Raw genomic sequence first — 23,537 nt, forward strand, 5'->3', positions numbered from 1 at the left:
GATCCATCTAAGGCAGCTATTCAACTTTTTAAAAGGCAGTGCTTCATTTTAAAATGAAAACGTTAATAAAATATATAGAGCATCGATCTGTAATAGGTAGTGATTATTAAGAGTGTAAAGGGACTTGTTAACCAGGAGACATGTCTTTTTAGAAGGTTATCTTTTATTCTAAGGGATGCTCCCTTAATGATAGAGCATAAGGAAAGGAATAAAAGCAATATTTTATGAGAGATGGAGGGTGTGTGTTGTGAGTGAACAAGGCGATTAGATCAAGAATATACACCATATTTAAGAAAGAGCAATATGTGAGAAGTGGAGTTTGTGATCACTTTATGGCAGACTTATGATTAGTCTGTAGCAGATTTGAGAAGGAAATTATAACAGATTGAAGAAGAGAGTTATAGCTCTTCTGAAGTCAATTTGAATGAGGGGTTAGTGCCTCTAGTGATTTGGTGCTCACAAAGTGAATGAGGGGTTGGTGGCTCTAGTTAGTTGGTGCGCACAAAGTGAATGAGGGGTTGGTGCCTACAAAATTTGTAACTGGAAGATTAATACGAGAAAGATTTTTTCTTGCAAGAGTTTCTATGTAAACTTTGTTGTTGTTGTGTTGCTCATTGTGTTAATTTTGATTTACTCTTGAAGTAATTAAATAAGTTTTTAAAGGTAAAAATAATATTGTTATACTGATTCACCCCCCGTTTAGTATAACCATGTGCTCATCTTGATTGAGTAGCTTTTATTCGTTATTTTTTAGTTTTAGTTGACTAGCTGGAAAACTGCATGTAAGGCGACCTAATTTGGACACGGTTTAACTGTTTTTTATCATTTATTTTTATTTATGTTAAACTCCACATTAGACACCTTATTTCAGTGTGTATGTATGTAAGTGTTCTGAGAGGAAAAATCAAAGAGTAATTCAAGACTCAAGGAAGTTGTTTTAGAATGAATAAAAGATATTTTTTGTGTTTAATTCAAGACTCAAGGAAGTTGTTTTATAATGAATAAAAGATATTTAAAGAGTAATTCAAGACACCTTGTTTCATGGGAACTTTCATCGTTGACACTTATGAAATGGCAAAGCTAGATTTATCACAAACTTGGGCAAAGGTTGAAAGCTGGAAAGCTACAAAATTGAACACTTGATAAGGTAATGTGAAATAATCTTCATGTGGACTTTTATGAGGAGTCTCATACACCATATTGGTGTCTTGGTGGTGGTGGCCTAAAAGTCTACCTTCTCTTGTTACCTTTATATAATCATTAAAAGCATCACATGCATTCTAATAGTTGGAAGCATCACCAAATTGAAGACCATATATGTCAGAGAGATTTTTATTGTTGAAGTCCGAAAACAAGATAGAGGTGGAAACGAATTAGCATGCATGTACATAATTTTGGGATTGTCACAAATTCTTTCTATCCATTAGACAATTATCAGTATTGTAAGCATAGAAACTTTGAATTAGCCCGAAGATGTTCTATTTCTTCCTTTACTCTTATTTAACAGCATATATAGAAACAAATCATAATGGCTGCTCTGTGGTGTTTTTTGAATGTCATTAAAACATATTCTTTCGTTTTAACTGTCTTCCAAACTTTTCCAATTGGTTAAGTTATAGATTCTGTTTTCAATATTACTCCCTTATTTCCTATGTTACCCCGAGTTTCCGGGACGGGGGGACAAGGAAACGGGTTTCCGGGATATTTTTTTTTTCCCGGAGCAAGGGATGGCTATATACATATACATATGGAAATCTTAAAATTATATAACATTGTAACACAGTAAACTTTCATCATAGCAACATAATAACATTTTAAAATCAGAGTCATGTCATTGCAAAAAGACATTGAATAGGTTTTATCTGAATTCTATTTCCAGTTTGGAATAGTATCAAAGTAAGGAAGTTTGAAGACCCACAATCGGGTACATAGTCCAAGCAATCCTATATCAGAAACAGCCCCATCAAAGGGCAAGATAATATTGTCAGATCTAAAACAGCTGATCACATCATTGTTGCAAGTTAATATATCCAAATCAGGACACAGTGGCTATATCTTCTCAGGTGATAATACAAATCAGACTTTGGAAGATTTGAGTGATTGTAAGGAGGCAGCAGAGTGGAATATATATTAGCAATCATTTCATTGCAAAAAGACATGGAATAGGTTTTATCTGAATTCTATTTCCAGTTTGGAATAGTATCAAAGTAAGGAAGGTCAAAGACCCACAATCGGGTGTGCATATTCCAAGCATCAGAAAATTTTGCTTGATCAGGGACAGCTTGGAAACGTTTCCGGCTGTCCCCCCATCCCCGAAATCGTTTCCGTTTCTGAAACGTGTGCCTTTAGGGTGGAAACGCGTTTCCGGGTAACACTGCTTATTTCGCTTTATACATATTGACATTTTGTTTTCACTGTTAAGTTTGAAAAAAATTATGTTTTTCATTATCATCACTATATTTTGGTGTGAATGATTATGTGATATAGATGACCTGGACCATCTAAGATATTTTTCCGTTTCACACATTTGTAAGACCTTGCATGTTCATGTCTACAGATTGAAATTACAAGCTTGGATTCTTTTGCGCAAACTGCCTTTGAGGGATACAGAACACTGAACCGTATTCAAAGTAGAATATTCCCAACTGCATACAACAGCAACGAAAATATACTTGTGAGGCATTTTAATTTTTTTTCTTTATATTATAAAGATACTGCAAATATGGTTTTATGGTTATACAGAGGTTTGCTGGTCTTCATGGAATGTACAAAGGTTATAGATTGGATTTTGGTGTTGTTTACTACAGGTTTGTGCTCCTACTGGAGCTGGTAAGACAAATATTGCCATGATCGCTATTTTGCATGAGGTATTGACAATAGTGGATCCAGAGAATAAATCTATCATAGAGTTTTTATCTCATGGGTTCTGTTTGATTATCAACATTGAAAATCAGATATCTTGTGCGAACTATAGTTATTCATCAAGTGCTTACATTTAGATGGATTTCAGTGTTCTGTACCTTATTTTCCTCTTCTATTCATCTCTGTTCATCCACTTTTAAAACATTGAAGTAAATTTGGTTATCAAATTTGCAGATTAAGCAGCATATAAAGAATGGAATTTTGCATAAGAATGAATTCAAAATTGTTTATGTTGCACCCATGAAGGTAAATTTTCAACTCAACTCTCAGCTGCGTACAGTAAATTTATATATGGTTACCATTCTTACAGTGAATGTTTTCCTTCAGGCATTGGCGGCAGAGGTAACAACAGCCTTTAGCCGCCGCTTATCTCCCTTAAATATAACTGTAAAAGAACTTACAGGAGATATGCAGCTGAGTAAAAATGAGCTTGAAGAAACACAGGTCCTTTTCTATTTACTTTGACCCTATGATTGTTTTTTATCATCAGCTAAAGCAACTCTTTGTTTTTAATTTCCTCAAAATCATTTACCTTATGCCTTCTTTTTGGCAGATGATTGTGACAACACCTGAGAAATGGGATGTGATCACACGCAAGAGCAGTGACATGTCACTATCAGTTCTTGTTAAACTTTTAATTATTGATGAAGTGCATCTCTTGAATGATGAAAGAGGCCCGGTTATAGAAGCTTTAGTTGCTAGAACTCTTCGTCAGGTCAGCAAGTCATGGCATTTATGAGTAATTCCTGTATTGCTGGTTTATTTGTCCTTAGCTCCAAATGGGTGGTTTTTATGCCCAAGATTGCAAAAGGCTTTTTGTTTGGAATCTTTATATTTATTGGAGTAGCCTTGTGATTCAAAGCATTTAGATTTATATTTATTGGGTTATTTTCAATGCACCAAAGGAAAATGGGAATTTAAGAACATTTTCAAAATAGTTTATTCTCAATTTGAAACTACTTTTGACCTTCCTTGTTGTCTTGGCTGTGCATCTATCAAGTCTACACCATGCATAGCAGAAAAAAAGAATTTGCTGAAAACTATCTTTATGATGGAGTTTTTGATTTCATGGTTCGACTTTGTGCCATAACTTATTGTAGAATTAATTCATAAGCTCGCTCTTAGTAAACATCAATCCCAAAATTGTCTTAATTCATAAAAAGGCTATATAGTGGAGTTGTTTTCCCCTCTTATTAATATATACAAATATCACAAATTGACAGTAATGTTTAAATATGCTATATTACTGAACACGCACATCCCCCTTACCGCTATGCATAGTCAGTAGGAATACAGATGTTATATGGCAGGGATTGGGTATCTTGTTACCTCCAGATTCTGATTGGAGTACAATGGTCAGGAGCTATATCTGGTACTGTTGCAGATTTCCTGCCATACTCCCTAAAAAAATCAAATGAATAATAAGAAACCAAATCACCAAATATATAAAGGAAATTTTCTCTCATTTCAGTTGCATTTCTCTGTTTTGAGAAAGCAAATCTTTTTGTGGTTATATTCCAATTTGTTGAATTGCATTTCACAATTATTCACCCCCTTTTCCGACATTTAGCTTTAATATTCTTTTGAAATTGAATAATATTTAAATTGAAGAATACAACCCTTAACTCTCTGAATGCTAGCTCATCCATATGTTTTCTACAAATGTTATTTATATTTCCCCCAAATTTCACTTTAACTCAACTTGTCATTTTTCCCCTCTAACTTCGTAGTTCTGGCTTACACCGTGATTTAATACATCACACCCATAATAGGTGGGATAATGAGGGAATCTTGGGTGGGTATTCCCAACAGATTAAGCTTTTGAAATTTTATATTCATAAATGTGCCAAACTCTTCATTACCCTGCCCATGGTTAAAATCTTATTCTTGACTATGTCAATTGACAGCCTTACTTACCACTCTTATGGTGAATGCAAATATGGAACTATATTTATACAGTTGTGATGCCACTAGAGTCTGAGTGTCGATGCAGTGACCTTGCACTTATCTATCACCTCACCCATCTTTTCAAGATGCAGTACCATCAGACAACTCCATGGTTTTCTGCCTAAATGGTCTTTTCATTCTATCCATTAGATGTTTGACCAGTCTATTGGCTCATTGTTCAATGCTTCCTGTCCTGGACATGTATATGTATTGGAGCAGATCATTTCAAGTCTGGTGACAGCTTGAGTTATGGTGGCTATTGGTGAAGATAGACATTTTTTGAGTGTTTCTCTGAGTTGTCAAGATGGTGGGATGGTTTTCTGGTGAAAGTAAATTTTTCCCAAAATTTTGGGGTGTTGAGGGGATAGCTATATACAAAGGATACCAAAAAGAAATACAGGTAACAACATTTGAGAATTAAGAACACATATAACAAACAATCGATGCTAGATTGGTAAATGATTATATATAACAAACAATTTATAGGCCTGATTCAAGCTGTTTAATTGTTCATCAAAATGACTGTAATAATTGAATATCAATTGTCATTCTTGAATTATCATTGTATCTGAATATTGGAATCCATTTCAAATTGTCTTATTCAAGTAATTAATAAGCTGAAAGTCCATTGCACCAAATATAGTCTCAATCATATGTCACTCATTAAAATGACAAACTAAATTGTAAACAAGGATACCCATAACTATTTATATTTGAGCAACAAACTAAGAAACTAGAGTCACGATCATCTGTTGCTGCATATCTAAGAAATTCCTCATTATTGGACTGTCAGAAGGAAGTGAAACTGTGTCATCCAACCCTAATGGCATTTTTTAGTTCTTATTAAGTTATTGTTGCTCCTCAGTCTCTACATCCGAATGTTTTGCTTAGGTTTATTATTACAGACTTACAGGTTGCAGGTATATTGTATATGTTTAAATTGATGCAATAAGTAGAATGTAGCGATAACATAGTAAACAGTAATTATATCAATTAACAGCAACAAACTCAGGAATCAAAGCCAGACCTCTTTATTGGTGCACAAAATACACTGAAAAGGTTTGCTTGATAGTCAATAATATTTAGCGTTGTTTGTCACTAATATTATTTGTCATGAACATAAACAGACAACAGATGTTCTTTGTATACCTGGCAAATGAATTCTGTTGAGTCTCTCCCCACCAGGGCAAATGGATACAGATGCTGGAATGCCATGAACCAAGGATTTCAATAGGAATATCAACTGAACTGCTGGGAACTCAGAAGGCCATGTCAACAGACTCCATGCCAGAGGAATAAGTGTCGCTTCACTTTTCCCGTTCTTTATTATTCAAAACTCCTCCACACTTTTATTAGCCTAGTGCAGCGATATTATTCATGCCAGCCTTTGCAATATAAAAGTCTTCAGCCAAATATTTTCGAATGGACTCAAATATTTATAATGCCGCCCCTGGTAGTAACGTTAGGCATCAGAGGAATTTCCTGGGCAATTTTGCCTCACCCCTGATATGAACTGAGCAAATATCCATGGTCAGCTATTGTAAATCGATATCTCCTGTTGAACCGGCATAGCTAATACTCAACAATATTGTGTTTGACTGCATTAATATTTTCTTATGTCAAAGCACAAATATTTGATGCAGGCCCTGCAAATCAGAATTATTATCCATGATCTATAATGTTCTGTGACAACTCTTCAGTAATATAAACCCACGGCTTTACCAAATAATATGCTAACTTTAGAAAGGTTGTCCCAAGCATGTATTGGGCCCACAGAATATTAATCAATATAACTTTATATGAATCGGCTTATATAATTCATCCACAGAAATAAATCAAAGCTGCGACGATAATAGCAATGCCCTCAAGCACCCAAATATTTTATTTATGACTTAACAAATAAGTGCCAATAATATAAAGAGTCCCAATATTATATTTCAGAAATAATGCCAACCATAATAATATTTTTCTGCAAAGTATCCATTCTAATTTCTGACTGAACTGCAAATATCAGTTTTAATAGTACTTATTTGAAAATTTGTCTGCAATGGAGACTTTACAAATTTGCCTCAGCTGTAGATAATGTCATGAATCCACCTCTTTTAGAAGAGCTAGGTTTTCGTCCAACCCTTCTTTCAACTCTTGAAGGTTTTTGTCTCTAGAAATCATAAAACATTTATCAAATCCATAAGCATAGTTTACTTCCTCCATCCAGCCTCCTTGTAAAGAACTCCAAGAAGCATCTAGAATATTAGGCCCGCTTGGCTGACTTTAATATTAATCATATTTGGAGAACTTTATTTAATAAAGTGACATTTAATAATATTTTATTATTTAATTAAATTAATTAATATGAAGTCATCATTTGAATATGTCATTTACTTTTTGACAACTTAATAAAAATCAATTTAATTAATTGTCACCTAAAAAATTGGGGACATCACAGTCCTCTCGGCCGTCCTCAAGCAATTCTTTGTTGCACCACCAGGATCCTAAACCAGTTGTATGAAGAACACTATATCACACTGCTGCTCCAGTCTGATGCAATCAACATTATTGAAAATTGCAACTTTGTCATGTGAAAGTATTCATACTGCTATGCTTATCCACTCTCCTTCCAACAATGTCTCATAATCTTACCACTCTGTACTCATGTTGTAGACTGAAATTTGATTATCAACATGCTGCATGCTCATTAGTGTTTGTATACTCATCCATTCTACATACTCCAATCTGCCCACCATAGATGCATGATAGATCGAAATCTCTTGCATCAACACCATCCTTGCACCAATGCGTTGAGTATTATCTTCTTTCCTTCCACCATGAACTCCAACTGCATTTGCTGTAAGTCCTGTATGTATCGTCCAAGAGAATGCAACCATTGAATTCCTAATATGATATTGGAATCGACAATCCCGATCATACAAAAATCATTGGTGATGGTGTAGTCATCAAACTCAATGCTCATTTGTGGTACCCTCTTGTTGCATTTCTTTTTAAACCCATCAGCCATTATGACTTGAATTCTTGAAAAATCTTCTAATGGCAAGCCTCCTCTTGCTACTAAGCTATCACTCCCAAAATTGTGAGTTGCATCACTATCCAACAAAGATGTCACCTGCTGTCCGTTAAGCACTCCTCTTACTCTAAACGGCTGATACTTGGAAGTAAGGCTGTGACACCATGTGCTAAGGCTATAGTATCTTGCTCCTCATTGTCACTTTATGAAGTATCATCAATAGAATCATCAACATCGGATGTTACTTTAGTATAATGCAATTGACCTTTCCCACGACATCTATGACCGGGCACCCATGGTTCCTTACAAGTGAAGCATAACTTCTTCCTACGCAGCTCATTCTTGCTCTCAAAATCGAGCTTCTTATCATCTTCCTTACATGGCTTAGTATGGGACTTTAGGCTCCTCTTAAGATACCTTCTGCTTGTCCTCATGATTGTGTTTTCCTTTAGAGGTAAAGCTTTCTTAGTCACTGAATCCTCCAAATTAAGGGCTCTTGTGATGGCATGTTACAAGGTATTTGGATCGAATGACCTTACTAAACTCTTGAGAGGTTCAGCTAAGCCTTCAATAAATAGGACAATGAATCTTCTTTCTGTTACATCCAGAACCATTACTGCAAGCCTTTGAAATTCTGCTACAAAAGTCGTCCACTTTGCTTTCTTGTTTCAGCTGTGCTAAATCCCTAAAGTGAATTTCAGGACCCTTCCTATCAAATCTTTCACCAAACCTTTTGTTGAAGTCCTCCATAGTGGTTATAGAATCATGCCCTTGAGTTATCATGCCATGATACTACCATTCATGGGCTATCCCTTCAAGATGCAAAGTAGCAAACTTGATGGCCTCATCTTCAAACATAGGATTCGATGAAAAGTAGGTGTCTAATTTCTATAGCCATGACCATGCTGATGTATCTTCTGTCCCATCAAAGTTGGGAATTCTGGTCTTCCCCAAACGGTGCTAGATATCCTTTTTTTCATCATACCCCTTTCTTGTATTCCCTTCTTTTGTTTTAAATCTGTAGTATTCAGTGAAAGTCATGGCATAACGAACTGCTGCACTCAAAGCATTGCATTCAGCATGAAGTTGGTACATCTCATTAGCTTGATCAGGTTGTCCTTTGCCCATATCTTCCTTTGACAAGAACTTGGCCTTGAATAACTTGGTATTTATTGACGTTTTTTCTCCTTCAGCAATAGTCTTCTTCGCATTAGAATTGCTGCCTTCACCCTTGTCATGCATATTCTGTTTCTGATTGAGACCTCTCGGTAATTGGTCCATTTCCCTGATTGATTCGGCCATGTTATTATGGAACTCCTCAGTCCTCTTAAACTTAAAGAAGGCTTCTGCACTGTTTTCTTTGTCCACCATGGTGGATTCCTTATTATCTCGCTGTTGATACCGTTGTTCCCTTTCACTCATCAATTTTCCCCAAGATTGGCAGGATCAGAAGCTCTGATACCACTGAAATGAGCCTCTCACCTATAATCTCCGAAATTGCTAGGTTCAGAATGTGCTGTTTATTAGTCCAGAATTACAAGTTGCAGGTACATTGTATTTGTTTAAATTGATGCAATCGGTAGAAGCTTAGCGATAACATAGTAAACAGTAATGACATCAATTAAAAGCAACAAACTCAGAAATGTAAGTCAAACCTCTTTATTGGCGCACATAATACATTGAAAAGGTTTGCTCGATAGTCAATAATATTTAGTGTTGTTAGTCACTAATATTATTGGTCATGAATAGAAACAAATAATAGATGTTCTTTGCATACCCAGCTCATGAATTATGTTGAGTGCCTCCTCACCAGGGTAAATGGATACAGATGCTAGAATTCTATGAACGAAGGATTGCAAGAGGAATATCAATCAAATTATTGGAACTTAGAAGGCCGTGTTAATAAATTCTCATGCCAGAGGAATAAGTGCCGCTTCACTTTTCTTGTTCTTTATCATTCAAAACTCCTCCACACTTATATTAGCTGAGTGCGGTAATATTATTCACACTAGCCTTTGCAATATAAAAGTCTTCAGCCAAAATATGTTAGGATGGACTCAAAAATTTATTATGTCATCCCTGCTAGTAGTCACGCTAGGCATCAATGGAATTTCCAGGGCAATCTTCCTACACCCCTAATGCGAACTGAGCAAATATCCACGGTCAGCTATTGTAATTTGATATCTCCCTTGAAACCAGCACATGTAGTATGCGGTGTGATATTGTGTTTGATTGTCAAATTAATATTTTCTAATGTCAAGGCACAAATATTTGATGCAGGCCTTGCAAATAAGAATTATAATCCTTGATCTATAATGCTCCATGACAACTCTTAAATAATATAAACCCACAGCTTTACCAAATAAAATACTAACCTTAGAAAGGTCATCCCAAGCATGTATTGGGCCACAAAATATTGATTAACATGACTTTATATGAATTGGCTTATATAATTCATCCGCAGAAATAATTCAAAGCCGCGATGATAATAGCTCCGTCGTCAAGCACTCAAATATTTTATTTACGACTTTACAAATTAATTGCCGATAATATAATGAGTGCCAATATTAAATTTCAGAAATAATGCCAACCATAATAATAATTCTCTGCAAAGTATCCATTCTAATTTCATATTGAACTATGAGTATCTTTATTAATAATACTTATTTTCAAATTTGTCTCCAATGGAGACTTCACCAAAAGATCAACCTATTAATGCCTGATACAAACACCAGAGATAAACAAACTACGGGAGGTGGTTAAGCCATGTCACGAATCCCTAAGGGTGGCACTGAACAACCAAGGGGACAAAGGCAGCAACCTTCCAACATAATGTTTATAGTTAATGTTAACTATATCTAATATCATATATAAAGTAACCATCCCCAATATTAAATTTCTTTTTCACACTGACTGTCCTGGCTGCTGTAATTCTATGAAGTTAACAACATGAATTAAGCTTGTTGTTACTGGTTTCTTTTTTCAGACTATTGCTCTGTTTACTGTTACTATTCTGAAAGCATGGTGCCTGTGGGTGGCTATATTAGCATATTCTGAATTACATGAAAGGTGCCGATATAAGGTGCACCCAGCATCTCAGTTTACATCAATGGCTTTAAATGTCCCAGATTTGAATTCATATTGTTACACCACTCAGTGAATTCCTACTGCCAGTCCAGCTACAAACATCCATTCTACTCACACCACTGAGTTATGCAAGTTGACTTCTGTTGTTTTTGTAGTGTCTGTTGCTGTAAAACATAGTTTGGTGGAGAACTTTGAAGCAGGGTGTGCTGGCATTGCCTCTCACATTTCAACTAGATCATGACGTTGATGTGCCATAGCACAAACTAGAATGAAGTGCTGAGTTGTTGTCTTCAACATAGGAAATTAATTGAAAGTTATACATAGAAAAGACATTTATTCATTGTTGTGCTTTTCTTCCTAGAGTAGTTCATAGTTGTATTTGCTTATCCATTTATTAGGATTGGGATGTATCCTAAACCTGGCAAATACTAGTTAGGAGTTTATATATTGTGCATGTAGTTTAATTCAGATGTTTTCCTCTTATCTGCATATCATTTTTCATTCTTATTTGTAAAGCTTTATAGTTTACTTTTTTTGTGGCAAGTAAATGTTCTTTTTCTAGATTTTTATCCTACCGAGATGTGTAAATAAACTCATATGTATGTCAAGTTGTCTCTTTTAAAATTGGGGTTTGTTTGTTAATTAAGGGCCCCCATAAAGGTTGAAACTGTCAACATTTAATGAACAAAATCACCAAAAATCTGAATTTAGGTTTCATATGTTAGATTTGAGTATTTTTCAATGATACCATTTGGCATTGCGGTATGGATTTGATATATGTCTTGATTGTTAACAGGTTGAGTCGTTGCAAAGCATGATAAGGATTGTGGGTCTCTCGGCTACCCTTCCAAATTATTTGGATGTAAGCATTTTACGGTAACAGTTGTGCTTGTAATGTTCAATGCCATGATGAAAATGATGAAAAACAAATTTTGGATATTATCATTCATACCTTTTAAGCTTGACTGATGCAGGTTGCACAGTTTTTAAGGGTCAATCCAGACACAGGATTATTCTTTTTTGATTCTACTTACCGTCCAGTTCCACTTACACAACAATATATAGGTGTTAATGAACATAACTTCTCTGCTCGTAACAATCTTATGAATGAAATCTGTTATAATAAGGTATCTTTTGTCCCTGTGCTTCTTTATATGGTTTGTCTCTATATCGATTTGCTGGAGGATGTTTGTCATTGACAGAATTGATCATTTTTTGGCTCTTTTCAGGTTTTGGATGCACTGAAACATGATCACCAAGCAATGGTTTTTGTTCATTCGCGCAAAGACACTGGGAAAACTGCACGAATTCTGGTGGGTGGTATATAAAGATTATCTTGATACCTTGAAATAATAAATATTTGAATTTGAATATAAGATTTGAGCATATTCTATGGATATTAATTTACACCTAAAATACCACTCATCTCAATTTGAAAATGTTGAAACTTTGAGAGTCCCCTTACTATCAATGACTCTTGTTAATTAAGGAAACTTTGAGATACAACAGGATTATTCTTCATCTATATACAAATGCCCAGGGTAGAGTATTGAAATAATTTAAAGAACATGAAAAATGGATTTCAATATTATGACCATCCTCAGACTGCACATACATTTGCATATACCATGTATGTGCAATGGCCATCTAGAAAATGAGTCTAGGTTTCTAACCTGTTCATCCTGTGACTTTCCCCAAGGCCCATGCGTTAGATTTAGATATATAATGATCCTATTACTATTATTCCCTTTGGGGCCTTCCACTTAAATTGGTTATTTGATTGGGGCCTTTGTGTTCAGTGTTAATGAATCATGGAAGCAATACACAGAGCAAAAATTCAGCCATAATTGAGCACAAGGGTTGAAGGGTTGCTCAAAGTGGATAACTATCCTCGAGTTAGGAAAGCTATTAGACCAACACCAAATTTTAATTGGAATGAGAAGCCTTGATAGTTGGAAATAAGGATTCACTAGTCTTGTAGAACAGAGGTTTACTACTGAGGGGTGGGGGTGAATTAGCAGTAAATAAAACTTACAATTTTAATCAATTAAGTTCTTTTGTAAAATTGCTTTTGAACTGAAACTGAAACCGTAATGCAAGGCAATCACACATTGAACATCTGCACAAAATTTGACGTGGAAACCCAAGATGGGGAAAACCACAGTGAGTAATGTTGCTAGGATCTACTGTCCTAATCCAGCCTCACAGATAAAACAATTACAATCTTTTAAGGGCACCAACCCTAATCAAAACTCTGCTACAGAGCATCAACCCTCTTAGTCATAATCTTGTCAATCTGAGCACCAACTCAGAACCCTTATAGCACCAATGAAAAGTAGATCACAGGAAAGTCATAATGAAATCAAAACTCAAATAACGTGATTTACAAAATCTGAAGGTATGTGAATAAATGTTTTTCAAATGATGACAATATAATCCTTCAGAGAAATTACAAACTAATCAACATAAGTCTTCAAATATTTCTTGTAACAAACCAATGTGCACTCTGCAAATAAACTCTGTGATTACAAAATAAATTCTGTGATCAAAATAATTTCAGTTATTCTTCGACAACCTGAACTCAATCTAAAATGATATTAGTCTCTCTGCAAACTGAATTCAACCTGAAATAAGAATACTGCAAAATAATATCTGAACCTCACCACAACCTGTAACTCAATCTGAAATGATATTATTCTCTCGGCAAACTGAAACCAACTGGAAGTAATAACACTGCAGAAGTAATATTTGATACACTTATTTGTAGTTCTGACTGGACAAATAATGCACTGTACTTTGCAAGTTTAGATTCAAAATAATTTCAAAACAGATTACTATAATTGCAGTCATTAATATACCTGATATCCAATCTCAAACTTCCTTCTCTAGATTTCAGTCAGCAAATTGTCTTCAAAAACTCTCCATCAAAACCAATTCATACAAAACATTTTTATTCGATACTTTTCTTCAGACTTTTTTTTATTTACATCCACTCATATTCAGACTTTTCTCATTTGAAGAGAAGTTCTACAGCAATTAACACATAAAATGAATTTTCAAAAACATTCAATACTGTAGCTGTTCGATCCTTAATCTTTTCTCCAACATCTTAATTATGCCACACAGCCAACAATTATATACACCCACCCTGTTATAAATAGTTACAACTGCTTTCAACTAACCTTCAAACTGTCAAGTAGTTATGAGAAGTTGCAACTACTTTCAATCAGTTAAAACAATAATATCAAATGACAGCCTTTAGACACAGAACATTTCTAATAACAAGTAATGATAAGTACAGTTTTCAAGACATAACTATGGGTGGTGGTTGTAACTACTTTCAACCAGTTATAACTGTTAATTTCAACAGGTTAATCAGTCAATCTTTAAATGACCCGATACTCCTTATACAGATTAATGATGAATCGTGAAGGCGAGTGATTCAATTGATATTACCCTCATTCCATCTTGTGCATAAACAACGCATGACTAATCCAATAATATGCAGGTCAAAACTTCAGAGAACACTCTGATACTCAGCATGCAAATCCGTCTGAACACAATGATAGATCATTTAACCAAAATTCTGATAAAAAATATAGATTGGCAGATGTAAGTCTTCGATTTGCAAATATTATCTTCAAAAACAATATTCTGTCTGATATGCATAAACAATTGATATTTCCGTTTCCATTTTTGATAGAACAATGCAACAATGCAGAAAAACAAAAGGATCATATCCATCAAACAAGAACAACAATATTGCACTGTCTGAAGATGTATCATCAACTCAATCTGTAATTGTAAGTATTTGTTCTGCAACTCATCATTTATTTGATATCAAAACACAAACCATTTTACAGAAACTAGACATCAATGACAAAAACCTTCAACAAGTCGAATTATGTAAACAAGGAATTAAACTCATTTCCAACCAAGATACATTAAAGGGGGACTAGATCCAATAGGTTCAACCTGAAAAATCTATGATGATATTAGAATATTGTAATGTTTCTTTAATGGTCATCTTAGTCGTCTTTAGGTAGTTTCTATTCTGGCTCCAGTTTACAATTGTTTCTTTTAAAAACGTTGTCTTGTACTCTTCTATTTAAGAAGACGTCATCTTCATTGTTTAATACATCATCAAATATTTTAATAATATGGTATCAGAGCGAGTCTGAGCTTGTCTCCCTCATGGGAGGGCTCAATATTTTGGGAAAACCATTTTTCTAGGGTTTCAATGCGATTTGTGTGAAAAAAAAGAGGGTGGGTTTTTGTGTTTGGTTCTGACTAGGGATTTTCAGCAAGGCCGTGTGAGGTGTTTCTGTGCGTGTGCGAGTGTGCTAGGTCGCGTCATTGCAAAATGGGGTGGCTCTGACCTTTGCTTCTTTTGAGCAAGTTCCTCATTCGCGACTTCCTTCCCTTTTGACCTTGAAGGGCTATCAATTGCTACCTTCCTTTTTCTTGAATTGATGCTTTCAACTGGCTTGACGCTTTCTTCATTGGAAGAGTATGATTCCATGGCGCCCATCAGATTATACGTGAGAGTTACACCTCTTCGCTTCAGCCCTTGGACCTGTTGGTCGACCCACCATTGCAAATATTTGACAATTGGCCACATCAAGGTTGTTAAATCAACGAGTTCCAGTTTTGACCACTTCAAAGGGGAAAGAGGCCAATTTTCATCAAAGCGCGATTGAGTGCATTCTCCATCGTCCTCCAATTGATCAGGCACTCAGAAGAGCTCGGTTGTTTTGATCAAGCTTACTAGCAGTCTAGACCATAGCCTTTTCTTGACTTCGAACTCATCTGCAGTATTTGTCCAAAAACCTTCTATGTCAATCGTGTGTTTGTACTTTTCTCCATTCACCGATCCAATGGGATTATGAGGATCAAAATCAGCCCGGGATCAGTAGAATGTGAATGGGTACCACTGCATCTCCAACCTGGCACTTTCAGCTGCCTGTGTTGTTGGGCAAGATTCCAACATATTTCTGATGAAGAATGGAAAGGAAATAGCCACCTTTCGCTTTGTTCTTTGGAAGCCCTGATATGTTTCCAGCTGCCTAAGGACTTCAATTAAGACCATTCTATTGGTGGGATCAAAGATGAAAAACTCTTACTCAGCAATAACTCTTTTGGCCCAAAATTCTTGAAAACTCGGGACTCGGCCAAAAATGGGGGAAAAATGGGCAAAAACTCAGCAAATTTATCTAACATTTGAAAATGTACCATTTTAAAACTATTCTTGAAAAACACACATATACACTGAATTTGTTGAACATATTACTGTTTTCCATTATATGTAAATCAAAGTTTGAGTTAAATACATATCATATACCAAAAACTAAGTGCAACCTCTAAATGAATTTGAGTTCAATACATATTATAGAGGACTTGCATTCCTTTAATCCTCTTTCTATAGAAAATTAGTCTTTTTGTAGAATTAAAGTTCTCCTCTACATCACACCTTCCATAAAATAAATACCTTGTTCAATAGATGGCAGTGGCATGTGCACACAAAGCCTTTCAAATTTTCAGCTCATCTCATATACATTGATGAACTTTGCCAACCATCACAACATACCTTCAGCATCAAGAACATGGTTCAAGAAGCATGAGACCTCTACATGAAGCTACCATATCATGCAAAAACACCATACTAAAGTTTTAACTAGTTGTGGATCCACATTCTTCCCACAGAGACACCACATCCCTTGAAGGCACCTATTTTTAACTAGTTGTGGATAGTTACATAGTTACACTAATTGATTCACAAATGGCGAGGTGCAAAGTTATGTAATCAATTGCATGAAACTACCATATCATGCAAAAACACCATACTAAAGTTTTCCTCACATACATCCAAAGGATTCACATTCTTCCCACAAAGATGCCACATCCCTTGAAGGCACCTATTTTTAACTAGTTGTGGATAGGTACATAGTTACACTAATTGATTCACAAATGGCGAGGTGCAAGGTTATGTAATCGATTGCATGATAGTAATTAGTAAAAGAATACCCAACAAATCATTACTGCAGATTTATTTGAGTTTTTCTCTCGATTTTTTGCGATTTTTTTCAATAAATCACCTAGATTTTTTGAAAAAAGTCGCCCAAGATTTTTTTGCAGATTAAATCGTTGCCATAAATGACTTGCGAAAAATTGGGAGTTAAAAGATTTTTCACATATTTTTTCATCTATGGGTAGGATAAATCGGAAGCCGATAAGGACATTAGGTAAACCCTTGGACTCTTATATACGTGAATCTTGGAAATTCGATAAACTAGGATTCATACTTGCTTATTAAACTTTTGGCTTCTGAAGTGAGTCTTTGATGAGTTCCTCCTTGCAATGTTCTGGTGATATACATTAGAAACACATCATTTACCCGCTTGAAGTGAGCCTTCTCGCTCAGCTGCAGTTGTGGATAACAGTCATAGGACTTCAACTCATTTGCACCATTGCCTACGATGCCTCTGCAAATCAATCCATTGTATCTCCAGTTTCTTGCTAGTAGGTAGACTATGTAGGAGCTAAAAAGATTGTCCTTTACAAATTCTTCAGCTGTTCATCTAGGTTGTCACTGATTATTTGAGCCCAATTGAACATTTTTACTCTCAAGGTGATCTCATCAATAAAATAATACATCTAGGTTTCGAATGGTGCACTCTAAGGGCTGCCCATTATTCTATTCACTAGTAAAATTGGATTACCATAGTCTTCTTTGAAGTCGGTGTTGAATAATTTCTTTGGAACCTTCTTGAGATTGTGCCTTGGTTTTTGTAGCCATGACTTATTAACAGTGGTTTAACAAAGTTCAGGCTGATCTTCATAAAGTCTTCTAGTTTACTCCTTGGTTTTATATTAAGTCTTGTTGTAGCTCGGAATCCTGAATGCTTCCTGAATGGCTAATTCTCCAAGATGAGCCAAAACTCTTCCATCTAGTGCAATAATTTCTCTCTTGGGCATTATAGTGTATGACACATTCAACCATAAGTTCTGCGCATTCCATAGCTAGTGGAAATCTAGTTGCTTGGACGATGCCATTTCTCATCATCTGGCGAGCGAGAGGTGTTGGCAAAAATCAATCTAGCCCATACATTCTCTTTTTGAAATCCTTGAAGCCTACGTGCCCGAGGTTGGTGTTGGTGACATTTTTCCATTTGGAATTGATTTTTGATGCTGGCTGCAACCCTTTACTGGCAAACTTCATCTGAGCTTTCCTTGAAGATACTCCCTTGGTAGTCATTAACCTGCGAAACACGTGAAAATTTAACATTATTTTTGAGAAAATTGAAGATTTCAACTCTGATTTTGGATCTTTTACTAAAAAATTTCACTTTCAGCCTATCAAAAAGATAAAATCTGTGAAAAATCAGACTGAAAATGGATGAATTTGACTAAATACTTAGCAGATTTCAAGAAATAAATGATAAAGACATAAGAAATTAGTCAAAAACGTGAATTTTTGAACTTCTGGAATTTACTTTTTGACTGATTTTGGTGAAAATTTGCCTTTAATTCTGAAAATTCTGTCTTTAACTCAGAAAAAGCACTTTATTCTTTGGGAAATTTTTTACTTATTCTATGTCTTCCACTTCAAAAATTCTCTCTTTCTTCAACAATTCCTCTTCAAAATTTATCTTTCACTCTTTGTAATCGAACTTTCAACCTTCAAACTTGATAATGAATTTGAAGGGACAAGTTGAGTTGATATAGAGTTGAGAAGTTCGATTTTTAGGAAGCTTCATGTTTTTTTTTTTTTTTAATGTTTTATTGATATTATCGAACTTGGACTTGTTTTATTTCTTCTAAAATGGAAACTCAATCTTCTAGATGTTTCTCTCAAATTCTGAAATTTTTCTGAGTGTTGATCTTTTCGAAAATTTGTCCTAGTGTTGAACTTATTTTCCCTTTGAAAATAATTTGAAGTGTTGGAAAAATATAATAATATTCTAAGTGTTTGAACTTTATTTTTCCAAACTCTTGATCAATCTTTTCATGTGCTTGTCAAAATTGTTTGTTTTTCTAGCCATTTTCCTCTTCATCATGGCAAACTTTGAATGTGTCTTGCCATCCCCTTATTTCTCCTAGGCGGACTTGATGAATCGTTTAGACCGTAAGCAAATTTGATGCTTTCTTGGACAATTTGATTTTTAACCTCGATTTATCTTGAGCCGTCTTTAGCCTTTATTGGACATGCTTTTTATTTGGGTGAACTTCATGGCTATCTAGACATTTGCCAATAGGTAGGCGGACTTGGCATATAGTTAGATATGGCCCCTTGATGTTATCTTTTCCATCTCTCATATGTTCTTAGGCGGACTTCATGCTTCATCTGCCATTCCCTTGGCGGACTTGAAGTTTGTTTGGACGTCTTCCTCTTTAGCGTAGGTGGACTTGAGGTGATCTTGGACATGTTAGCCTTAGTGCTGGGTGGACTTGAGGGTCTTTTCGACATACTCTACTAGCTAGATGCACTTTGTGCTGCCTTTGCCATGCCTTCCTTTGCTTGGGAGGACTTGTATAGGCTTTGGACAATCTCTTTCATATGCTTAGCGGACTTAACCTCGTCATTGAACAAGCTTTCCCATCCCTTGCTTTCTTCTTCTCATGTGTAGGCGGACTTCCAACTTGTTTGGGCGGACTTTACCCCTCTATTGGCCATGTCTTTATGTCTTGGGCAGACTTTGTGAACCTTAAGCCAAGGCGGACTTCAAGTCTTATTGGACATACCTTTTGCCATGTCAAAAAAACTCTTGGGCAGACTTTGGGTTGTGTTGGACATCACTTGTTTAGGTAGGTTGGACTTTGCTCTTGCTTTGGCAGTCCTCTTCATGTGCTTAATGGACTTCACCTTATGTTTGGCCATCTTTCCTCTTGACTGGGTGGACTTTACCCATGCTTTGGACAATCTTGCTTGCTACAGGTTGGAGTTGGAGAATGTTTTGCCAAGGTGGACTTTGAAGGACCTCAAGCCAAGGCAGACTTTGAAGGACCTCAAGCCAAGGTGGACTTTGCTTCATCTTAGCCATCTTTTCTTGGGCGAAGTTTAGGCTGCCTTTGCCATGCCTTAAGCCATGCTTGTTGTTGAACTCGCTCTTGAACAATTTCTTCATAGCCACAACACAGATGAATTCTTTTACTCAACCATGACCATACTTGGAACTTTTGGAACAAACCCTAGCTTGTGGTTTTTACCCTGCTTTGTACACTTAGAGACATAATTTTTTGATTCTGAAAACATGGGCATTGATGTTAAGACTTGAGGGATCCAACTCTAGGTCTACTTTCAAAAAAGTACAAAAAAGTGAAAAGAAAGCCAAAAAAGTTGCTTCTCGGATTGGCCCCAAGGTGCCAAAAAACAAAAAAAACAAAAAAAACAAAAAAAACAAAAAAAGAGAATTCCTAAAAAGTAGGAGGGTGTCGGAATTGACTCAAAGTAATTGCGATCTTTGTCCTTTGGGTCTTCTGAGCACTTCTATGATGTCCAGACACAATTATGAGCATGATTTCTCTATTTGGCTTGGGGTGACTCTCGGAAAAACTCTAACTCTAAACTCTCGAAAAAGACTTATGAAATTGCAGAGCCAAGACAAAACCCTAAAAAGCAAACAACTAGGGGTCCGCATTTGCAATGAGGCGATGTGTGAAATAGGTTACAACAGGACGGTGTTTCTAAAAAGGGATTGTTTCCAATTTTTTTGCAAAAAATGGGATGTCATGTTACATCCCATTTGTGCCCTAGTTGTTATTATGCTACATTATGCTATGTTGTTTGTGTCCTAGTAGTTTTCTGTGATATTTATGTGATGATAACATCTCTAGTGTGAGTGAATGCAGCTACGGTTATCATTAGATTATGGATAATCTCAAGGACTTTGGTAGCTCAATGAACTGTCTTCATCATTCTTGTTGTAAATTCAACGGCTACCTTGTGAGATTCATCAATCCAAGAACTCATAAGTTGTACCAAGCTCTTCACCCTTTCTGCTTCACCTACTGATTCAAGAGGGAGTGCATGTAAAGGAGATACTGCTGGATCCTGACGTCTCAAGGGCTGATTAAGATGACTAAAATAGTTCCTCCAAGCATTGACCTCTTTCTCAAGCTTCTTATTCTTTTCCATTTCTTCTTTAAGTTTGTCTTTAAGTGCTTCAAATGAATCAGTTGCTTCTTCCATTGCTTGCTCGGAGGTAAGTGGACCAAGCTCAAATGTTTCTAAGTCATACTCTTCTGCAAGAATCTCATCCTCATATTTGTCCACCATTGGTATAGCTACCTGCACTTTCCTAGATCCTGTCTCATCTCTAATTACCTTAGACATCCTTGTGGCCTTCTTCTTCTCCATTACCTCATGAGAATTTCCTATAAGACTTTCCAAGTCAAACACATCTTCTTCTTCTTCAACCACAACTACCCTTGTTAGTCTCTCTTTCAGCCAATTAGGAATGGCAGATCTTGTTTCCCTCACTTGTATTTCTTTAGGTAGAGGTCTATCTTCCCGGAAAGGAGATGTTGCTTCATCATCATTCTTTTCTTCATGTTGCTCATTAGCACCAACTTGGGGAGATTGACTTGATGAATGCTGAGGTGTCTGTCCTTTCTCCTATTTATCATTCTGTACCATGGATTCCATAGACTCATCAATTTCATATACTATCTGCCTCTGATCTTCCCCTTGACTTGCTTCCTTTTCATGCCTAGAAGATGTGCTTGGTGGGCGATCAAGATTTGTTTTCTGCTTCTTCTTGGACGGTTCTCTCTTCTCAGGTCCTTCTTTCCTCTTTGAACCTTTGGAATGAGAAGTATTCTCACTCACACTTGCTTCTCCTTCTTCTGGTTTTTCCTCCAAAGTGAATGTCATAGATACATTCTGCTCCTTCAACTTTTGATGCTGTACATCCACCCATCTGCGAGTGCAGGATAAAACTGGAGCCATCAAAGCTCTCAAGTCTAAAACCTCGGGCTCATTCCAATCTATCTTTACTTCTTTGTCTTCCTTCTCATAGGATGACTGGAGGTATCTACCATTATCCTGGGCTTGATCGGCTACTCTATAAACTTTGCATTTCCTGATGAGATCTAAGGGTAGCCTCGAATGCATCTTTTTTTTGACTTCTAAATCGCCTGGGACATTCATCCAAAAATCCTCCACCTGAAACTCGTGCTTGTACTTCTTGCCGACTGTCTCCTCCATATAACCATGAGGGTCAAAATTCTCTCTCGAGGCAAAGGATGTGAATGAGTATAGAGAGAATTCCTTTCCTGCATCTTCCGTGGCTTGAGTGTCAGGACACACTTTGACTGAATTCCCTAGTATGATGGGCACGAGAATTCCATTTCCATGCTTGTGTCTGGATGCCTTCGCATAAGCTGCCAATTGTCTAGTCACCTCAAGTAGTACTATCCTGGTTGTTGGATATCTTGGCAACATGTAGGGAGGTGAAGGACACCCATGAACTCTGATGTATGTGAATTTTTGAAATTGAATGAACCATGCACCATGCTTCTTCACAAGCACGAGTTTCAGGTGGAGTATTTTTGGATGAATGTCCCAGGCGATTTAGAAGTAAATAAAAAGATGCATTCCAGGCTACCCTTAGATCTCATCAGGAAATGCAAAGTTTATAGAGTAGCCGATCAAGCCTAGGATAATGGTAGATACCTCCAGTCATCCTATGAGAAGGAAGACAAAGAAGTAAAGATAGATTGGAATGAGCCCGAGGTTTTAGACTTGAGAGCTTTGATGGCTCCAGTTTTATCTTGCACTCGCAGATGGGTGGGTGTACAGCATCAAAAGTTGAAGGAGCAGAATGTATCTATGACATTCACTTTGGAGGCAAGACCAAAAGAAGGAGAAGCAAGTGTGAGTGAGAATACTTCTCATTCCAAAGGTTCAAAGAGGAAAGGACCTGAGAAGAGAGAACCGTCCAAGAAGAAGCAGAAAACGAATCCTGATCGCCCACCAAGCACATCTTCTAGGCATGAAAAGGAAGCAAGTCAAGGGGAAGATCAGAGGCAGATAGTATATGAAATTGATGAGTCTATGGAATCCATGGTACAGAATGATAAATAGGAGAAAGGACAGACACCTCAGCATTCATCAAGTCAATCTCCCCAAGTTGGTGCTAATGAGCAACATGAAGAAAAGAATGATGATGAAGCAACATCTCCTTTCCGGGAAGATAGACCTCTACCTAAAGAAATACAAGTGAGGGAAACAAGATCTGCCATTCCTAATTGGCTGAAAGAGAGACTAACAAGGGTAGTTGTGGTTGAAGAAGAAGAAGATGTGTTTGACTTGGAAAGTCTTATAGGAAATTCTCATGAGGTAATGGAGAAGAAGAAGGCCACAAGGATGTCTAAGGTAATTAGAGATGAGACAGGATCTAGGAAAGTGCAGGTAGCTATACCAATGGTGGACAAATATGAGGATGAGATTCTTGCAGAAGAGTATGACTTAGAAACATTTGAGCTTGGTCCACTTACCTCCGAGCAAGCAATGGAAGAAGCAACTGATTCATTTGAAGCACTTAAAGACAAACTTAAA

The 23,537-nt window shown here is 36.3% G+C and overlaps 1 protein-coding gene across 2 annotated transcripts in view; it reads left to right on the forward strand.

Annotated features, from left to right (window-relative positions):
* Window positions 1–23,537, forward strand: part of LOC131073972 (DExH-box ATP-dependent RNA helicase DExH14) — a 247,896-nt gene that overhangs the window by 82,121 nt on the left and 142,238 nt on the right. For both annotated transcript variants that reach the window (XR_009113014.2, XM_058010506.2), the window contains exons 9-16: window positions 2,558–2,674; window positions 2,808–2,867; window positions 3,097–3,168; window positions 3,250–3,366; window positions 3,476–3,637; window positions 11,775–11,840; window positions 11,953–12,105; window positions 12,208–12,291. Coding sequence is in view for 1 of the 2 variants with exons in the window: in XM_058010506.2 (XP_057866489.2) it covers window positions 2,558–2,674; window positions 2,808–2,867; window positions 3,097–3,168; window positions 3,250–3,366; window positions 3,476–3,637; window positions 11,775–11,840; window positions 11,953–12,105; window positions 12,208–12,291 (831 nt within the window). In the remaining variant the exon portion in view is untranslated. The remainder of the gene's footprint in view (window positions 1–2,557; window positions 2,675–2,807; window positions 2,868–3,096; window positions 3,169–3,249; window positions 3,367–3,475; window positions 3,638–11,774; window positions 11,841–11,952; window positions 12,106–12,207; window positions 12,292–23,537) is intronic.

This window comes from Cryptomeria japonica, chromosome 9 (assembly GCF_030272615.1).
Source record: "Cryptomeria japonica chromosome 9, Sugi_1.0, whole genome shotgun sequence".
Taxonomy (NCBI): Eukaryota; Viridiplantae; Streptophyta; class Pinopsida; order Cupressales; family Cupressaceae; genus Cryptomeria; species Cryptomeria japonica.